At 37.8% G+C, this 7456-nt stretch overlaps 1 protein-coding gene across 1 annotated transcript; it reads left to right on the plus strand.

Annotated features, from left to right (window-relative positions):
• The first annotated feature begins 642 nt into the window (after positions 1-642).
• On the plus strand, positions 643-7234 carry LOC146553159 (sodium- and chloride-dependent GABA transporter 3-like). The gene is made up of 10 exons (XM_085255106.1): positions 643-672; positions 3721-3855; positions 4087-4190; positions 4308-4432; positions 4611-4723; positions 4812-4949; positions 5037-5139; positions 5630-5730; positions 5981-6151; positions 7100-7234. The coding sequence occupies exons 1-10, from the start codon at positions 643-645 to the stop codon at positions 7232-7234; spliced, it is 1155 nt and encodes a 384-aa protein (XP_085111232.1).
• Positions 7235-7456: the final 222 nt, after the last annotated feature.

Here is a 7456-nt window from a genome sequence, read left to right on the forward strand (position 1 = left end):
TTTTGATGCTGTTAAAAACTCTTAAATTCATCCTCATTTCAAAATGTTTACCCACTGAATATCCTTGTGTTGACTGGAGGTATGAATGGTAAAAAATCATGAAAGTTTAGTAGCTATTTCTATCACAACTAGTCACTGATTCAAAAATCTTTCTTTTATAGAATTTGATCATTTTGATTTCACATAGCATAATGGTGTGGTGGGACTGTTGCCTCACAGGAAGAAGGTTCTGAGTTTGATATACCGTCTGGCCTCTCTGTGTGGCCTCTCTTTCCATGTCTGTGTGGGTTCTCTCTAGGAACTCTGACTTTCTCCCACAGTCCAAACACATCCAGATAGTTAAGTGGTCATTCCAAATAGCCTACAGGTGTGAATGTGAGTGCAACTGGTTGCTTGTCTCTCTGGGTGTTAGCCCTGCAGCAGACTGGCAACCTGTGCAAGGTATACCCCACCTCTCGCCCTATGACAGTTTGGATAGGCTCCAGCCTTGGAAGAAAATTGATTAATGGAATTTGATTGCCATTTATTCTTATCTGTCTTATCAGGCAGATCCCAACTTTAACTCCAGGTACACAGACTACTATTACTAGATGTCATTTGATAATATATAGGTAAACACATAAAAAAAAGTTTATTCCAGCCATGTGCATCTACATATACATAAATATCATGGTGAGTTGCAGTGTGAGTTTACTGTATTAGCCTCTTTCCAGTGAAATAACTTGTTTTCACCGAGTTTTTGAGTGTTGTTTGAGACGTTTCCAGAAGTGTCCATGAGGAAGAGATGTCCTTTCACATTTCAAAATATATTTAGAATCATTTTTCAATGACCTGATGACCTTTCACATGTCACATTATCTAACCAGGAAGTGAAGCTCATGAAATCAGTCTCTTTTGTGGGTGTATCCTGAGCTTACAAAAGCCTATAGGAATATTTTTCCCCAAAAGTGGGAGAAACCCGATCTCCTGGACACAACCCACGCAAGCATGGAGAGAACATGCACACTCCACACAGAACAGCCCTGCCTGGGTTTAAACTCAAGATCCTCCTTCATGTTGCCAAAGGTTTTTCAGAGATTTTGCTCGGTGGCACTGTAATACACATTTATTTGAGCCCCCTGCCTCTCAAATCATATGTGTACTGAAGAGCTCAGCATCCAGCTAAGCCTATTAGTTGACAGCTGTGTCTTATTTATTGTAGTCATGTAGCGTGTAGGTTTAGTTTCACTGTAAATGCCTTAGGCTTTAGGCATGAATGTGCTGATGAGTGTTTGCACAGGGGAAAACAATGACACTGTCATTCACGCAGTTACATCCAGTCATTTTATGGGAAAGACATAAATTAAAAATGGGTGATATAAAGTCTGTCATACAACTGCCTCATCATCATGTGGTGAAACTGAAAACTAGAGCAACAGTGTTTTTTCAGATCTTTAAAAAGACACTTTTACATCTAAACACATTAAACATTTTACCTAAATATATCATAATTAGTATCAAAATATATCCAGAGAAGCAAAAATAAAATACTCATTATAGGCAATGTCAAATTTCAAAATAATAGGTACTATTTCATCAGTTAATGTGGCATCTGAGTCTAATTTTGGTTAGTCTAATTTTGGTTATACTTTCTACCATGAAGTACAAAGTATAAGGTGCAAATCCCAAAAAGCTGATTCTTTTCATTTGGATGTAGCGCTTTTAGTGGGAGAAACCTTTCATCACTTATCCAAGTGACTTCACCAGACTGAAGAAGTCATACTTCTCTAATCTGACCATCTTCCAGTAGCTGTTACCATAAAAATCATAAACTCATGAATTTTCTGCTGTGTTAACACTTGTTCCACCCTACAAATGAGAAAAGGACAGACAAATGCGAAAAGGTCGAACTTGACTGAGATTGTCTAAACATGTTAAAAAATCTGTACCACACAAGAAGAACACAAGGTTTTCTCAGTAAATGATTAAACATTTCATCGTAAGCCCAACCTAACTGAAAGTACCGGCTGTCAAACACATCTGTCCAGCTGCCAGCAGTGGTACCATGAACGCTGTGGATGACAGAGGTTCATAATCCATCATGGGGTGTACACCCAGTTGTGATAAATGTACCAGTCATTTATCTAGAGGTGTCTGTAATTGACAGGATGTAGGACATCTTTGAAAGTTTGCAAAACTTGAGAAATAAACCAAAACTAATAAATTAAAACGGTTCATAGCAATTAGATGAAAATGAACTGGTTAAATAAGTTGAGAGGGCAAAATGTTAAAGGTTTCTTTGTGATAGAATGTGTGACATCCTTTTGTAAAAAGTTCATTATTTTGTACAATAAATATTTTTCATACTGTAACTGGTTCCCTTGTGCAAACACTGCACACATTTCCAATACTATGCAGCCTATACCCGGTTGTACTGATCTATAAAGCCAGATGACACACATCAGTTAAACTACAGGCAAGACTTAAATGCACAATGGTCTAAATGATCCGTAACTTTCTGTTACTGCATTTAGCCCCAAAGAGGCTAGAAACACTGTCTAACCACTGTGACCATAAACTAGGATTACAATACAAAGACTTTTGAGACAACTGTTGCTGTGAACTAGCACTTTAAAAATAATGGTAAGCTTAATTAAACTATATATTTTGTAACTGTCAAGCTGATAACAAACTTACTAGTGACAGAACACTCATAGATTCAGTAATGTTACTAAATGATGGTCAGCACCGGTTGAAGGTTTAGATTTGCTATCGTTCAGTTTTTTTTGCATTACAGATATTTGATTTGGTTGTACAAAGTATAATTGAATTAAAATCAAATTAATTTCATTTATATAGACCAAAATCACAACAACTGTTGATTAAAGGCACTTACAGTTGCACCTTAAGGCAATTGTTACAAGTAAAATTCAGGCATACAAAACTATAAATTTAAATAGTATTCAAATGTGATAAAATATGAACGCTAACTTTGTTTGCCACAAATCAACTCTGTAAAGTTTTCTCTTTTCTTGGGCATTCCTCTGCCAGCTTCCTTTGCACTGGAAAACTAAAGTGTGTGATCACAGGTGAAGTGAAGGATATTTTTTCCAGTGCAGGGTTTAGAGAATAATCTCTAAGGATCCAACTGTTGAAGAAAGATTATTTCTGTTTACTGTTAGGCTAAAAAGCTTCATACAGACATAACAATTTCTAGTCTAAGCTAGGAAAGAGCTTGGAAAGAAAAGCGTGTGGACATCTTTAAGTTTCTTGAAGACTTTTCACCTCTCATTCAAGAAGCTTCTTCAGTTCCAAGAGAAATTGGTGGAGAGTCCTAGATTTCTAAGCCCTATTAGGAGTGTCCCTAAGAGAGTTGTGGACCCCCTATTGAACCTTTGCCTAATCACACGAGCCAAGGTGTGAAAACGGGTATACATCTGCTGTACAAAGTATGGAATTTCGGAGTTGTCTTTCTTTTCCTTTAGTCTTGGGCCTGCCCGAAACATCTTCCCGAAACTTAAAGAAGTCCAGAAGCTTTTCTTTCTAAGCAACTTAGACTACTCTGACCCGTATGACTGAGAAGCTTCACGGACAAAACTATTTCTAATATGTCAGCAGCATCCCATAAGCATCCCACAAGGCTTCTTCTGGAAAGGTCACTGGAAGTATTTTGATAACTTTAAGCTGAACTCTTTTTTTGTATCACAAGATTTTAAATAAACTTATTTTTTTTCTTTTCAGGTAGCCTATTTCACAGCCCCATTTCCCTATGTGATACTCCTAATACTGCTCATTAGAGGGCTCACTTTACCAGGAGCATGGGAAGGAATTTACTTCTACCTGTATCCAGATGTGAACCAGCTGGCTAACCTTGAGGTATATTGCTTACTTAATTTCATGTACACCATCGTGGTTGCCAGCATGACAAACTTGAATAAATACCATTAATTTAAAAATACTGATTTCTACTGTTTTCTTTTTTTGGACTCTGCTGTAGGACCTTTAATTGAGCTAACCAACATATAAATATTCCCATAAAAACCAATTTCAAATAGAATACAGCCTTTTCTGGTACATGCATCTGATATATATATTTTTCTGTTACAGGTCTGGATTGAGGCAGGCTCTCAAATATTCTTCTCCTACAGCCTGACGATGGGGACTCTAAATGTTCTGGGCAGCTACAATGATTACAACAATAACTGTTATAAGTAGGTACAAGTTACATGAATTGTCACCTTTATTGGATTTAAAAATAGGTTTAACTATTATATATCCAATTATATGAAAAAATACAGACTTTATGATTGCTTTACTTTGCCCCCCAGAGACTGCTTTTGGCTGTGTCTGCTGAACAGTGGAACCAGTTTTGTTGCTGGGTTTGTCGTCTTCTCTGTACTGGGATTCATGGCAGAGAAACAGGGTGTAACTGTGGATGCTGTGGCTGAGTCAGGTATAACTTCTTGTGCATATAAAGATTCAGAGTGAAGTCAAGGTTTTAGGCTCTTTCAGCTCTGTTGATGTATTTTGAAGCAAAAGAGTTCTGAAAGCAAGTATTAATTCGAACAAGGTTTTGTATTAATGTTTTATGGTGAGTATAGACTTCGTTCTTGTTTAACTGTGATTCACAGGTCCAGGTCTGGCCTTCATTGCTTACCCTCAGGCTACAGCGATGATGCCTTTGCCACAGTTCTGGACCGTCTGCTTTTTCCTGATGCTCATTCTGCTCAGTGTCGACACACATGTAGGAATGTTGTACTGACTGTTTATTAACTAACAACTGTTCAGTTGAATATAAACCTGAAAACAGTCACTCATAATCCTGTCTCCAGTTTGTGACAGTAGAGAGTGTCATCACCTCCATCAGTGACTTGTTTCCGACATTGTTTCGTGCTCCAGTGAGGCATGAGATCTTTGTCTTTATCTTCTGTTCAGCCTTCTTTCTCATCCATCTGACCATGGTCACCGAGGTAAAAAATAACCAAATAAATGCTTAAAATGCTGGTTGTTTTTCTAAGCTTTGTTAATTATTAAAACACTTTCTCATTCTCCGCCAGGGAGGAATTTACATATTCCAGCTTATTGATTACTACGGTTGCACCAGAGCTTGTCAGGATTGTATGGCTGTTTGTCAGTGTGTGGCTATAGCCTGGATTTTTGGTGAGTATTTGACTACATATAGAAGACATTACCGTAATGAGCAGATGGTCACAGATGGTCAAATGCTGAGTGAGTAGCCAAGTAGAAAAATAGACGTAAAACCCAAATGCAGCACATTTGATTTTCAGACAAAATGAGTAAAAGCCACACTGAGCAAAGTAGGATGACATTTTTACTCAGTGTCTTTCTTACTGTTGAATTATAAATACTGAGCTTAACTGAGACGTGTGGCTCCTGTAGAGGTTGCTCTAGGCTTTTTTGTGACCTTCCATGAGTCACCAGTGTGCTCCTGGGGTACTTTTGGTAGGCTGTCCACTCCTGGGAAGGTCCACCACTCTTTCAAGTTTTCTCCATTTCTAAAATTGTCTGCCCCCATGGTTGACTGGAAACCCAAAGCTTTTAAAATGGTGTTAACTGCTTTCCATAAATGGTGCAAAATAAGAAAAGGGTTTATACCATATCTTTACATGAACCTCTGAACTTCCAACAGGTGCTGATCGTTTTTCCAACATTATTCAGGACATGGCAGGACAGAAACCATCTGCCTTCTTTAATCTGTGCTGGAGATACATCATTCCTCTGCTGACACTTGTGAGTCCAAAACATTGATAACGGATGGATAGGTGGTGATACATTTTAACAAGTTGATCACAATTTATGTTTGTTACAGTTTCGAAATTTAACTGCATCAAAGTGAGATGGCAATTATTCACTAGTCTAATCCTCATTACTGATTTTAACGTTGCCATCATCTCTTTCAGTAATTATTGTAATTATGGGATATAACCATGTAAGAACTATGTATCTAAATTTTATTTTGTGATTCACCCAACCTTTCCAGTCTTCCTTCATCTTGTACCTCGTTGATTATCAACACCTCAAGATTAACAACTCGTACGTTTACCCAGACTGGGCGTACACACTAGGATGGGCCATGACTCTGTCGTCTGTTCTCATGGTACCACTGTTCGCAGCTGTACAGATGTATTTAACACCAGGCACCTTCAGACAGGTCAGTGCTCAGTGAAGATACTCCTGCTATTTTGCCACACACTGTTAACACCGACCTTTTTCTTCTTCGTTTAGTAGAATCAATACATAACATTTAAAAGAATAAAGCCAGCCAGTTATGGTAATTCACAGGTGTGACACTGCGTGGCTTAGTTCAAAGGCAAGTTCAACAAAACTTGTTAACCCATTAATATTGTTTAATTTTACAAAGCTGACAAATAGGCTCGTCTTTCAGTGATGGTCTTTTGTCCTATTTTTCATGGCTTGAGAATTAGAAAAATGTAAATATTTATCTTCATTATTTCATGTTATGATGGTTCGACCCTCCTCTATCACAAATTAGCACAGGTATGCACTGGGAGTTTATAAAACTGCAATATTTTGTAGAGGTAAAGATGCAGGCTTGATCTTAAAATAGCATGGCTCTGAAAATCTGGTAACTTTTAGTTGTATGTACAGCTGTACACTATGATTATATGCTAGCAGTTTATTATAGACTTTTAGACAGTTAACTTTATTACTGTTGAACTGAATTGAATTCAGTTTTATTTATATAGTGCCAAATCACAACAACAGTCGCCTCAAGGTGCTTTATATTGTAAGGTAGACCGTACAATAATTCATACAGAGAAAAAACCCAACAATCATATGACCCCCTATGAGCAAGCACTGTGGCGACAGTGGGAAGGAAAAACTCCCTTTTAACAGGAAGAAACCTCTGGCAGAACCAGGCTCAGGGAGGGGCGGAGCCATCTGCTGCAACTGGTTCGGGTGAGAGAAGGAAGACAGGATGAAAGACATGCTGTGGAAGAGAGCCAGAAACTCATGACTCACACCTTACATAATCAATCACATAAACCTACCGCAGTCATGGCTGAATGGCTTAATATATAATCACAGCCAAGTTTTCAATGTATTAACTAATCAGTCGTCCTTTTCTGTGTTCCAGCGTTTGCCCATCCTTTGTCGTCCTGCTGAGGAGACAGTGAAGCAGACAGAAAATGAGGGAATGAAACTAAGTCGCGACAACTGTAAAGCTGAAGCCCTTTGCGGGGACCGTGTTTCCAGTTCACTTAAAACTTAAGGTTAAAAATCTTTTCAGCTCTCATGACTTTGTAGTAATCAGCAATGATTTATTAATAAATTCACAATTAAATGAAAACAAACTTTAATGGTTGTTCATTTTGGACATGTCTCAAGTCTTTTGTTTTAGCACACTGTCTATACAAAGAACCAGTTACATACTCATGTTGTTAGCATTTTATAAACTTTGTAAATTAGAAAATTACATTTAAAAGACAGTAAA

This window comes from Mchenga conophoros, linkage group LG18, assembly GCF_057382185.1.
Source record: "Mchenga conophoros isolate Kocher_MC1m ecotype Shallow Benthic linkage group LG18, M_conophoros_male_GT1.1, whole genome shotgun sequence".
Lineage (NCBI taxonomy): Eukaryota > Metazoa > Chordata > Actinopteri > Cichliformes > Cichlidae > Mchenga > Mchenga conophoros.

Bases quoted from the DNA above. Each gene is read 5' to 3' on its own strand.
- LOC146553159 (XM_085255106.1), top strand. From the start codon at position 643: ATGTGCATCTACATATACATAAATATCATG. The intron at 673-3,720 runs GTGAGTTGCAGT...TTTTCTTTTCAG, and splicing joins ACATATACATAAATATCATG to GTAGCCTATTTCACAGCCCC. The intron at 6,152-7,099 runs GTCAGTGCTCAG...TCTGTGTTCCAG, and splicing joins CACCAGGCACCTTCAGACAG to CGTTTGCCCATCCTTTGTCG.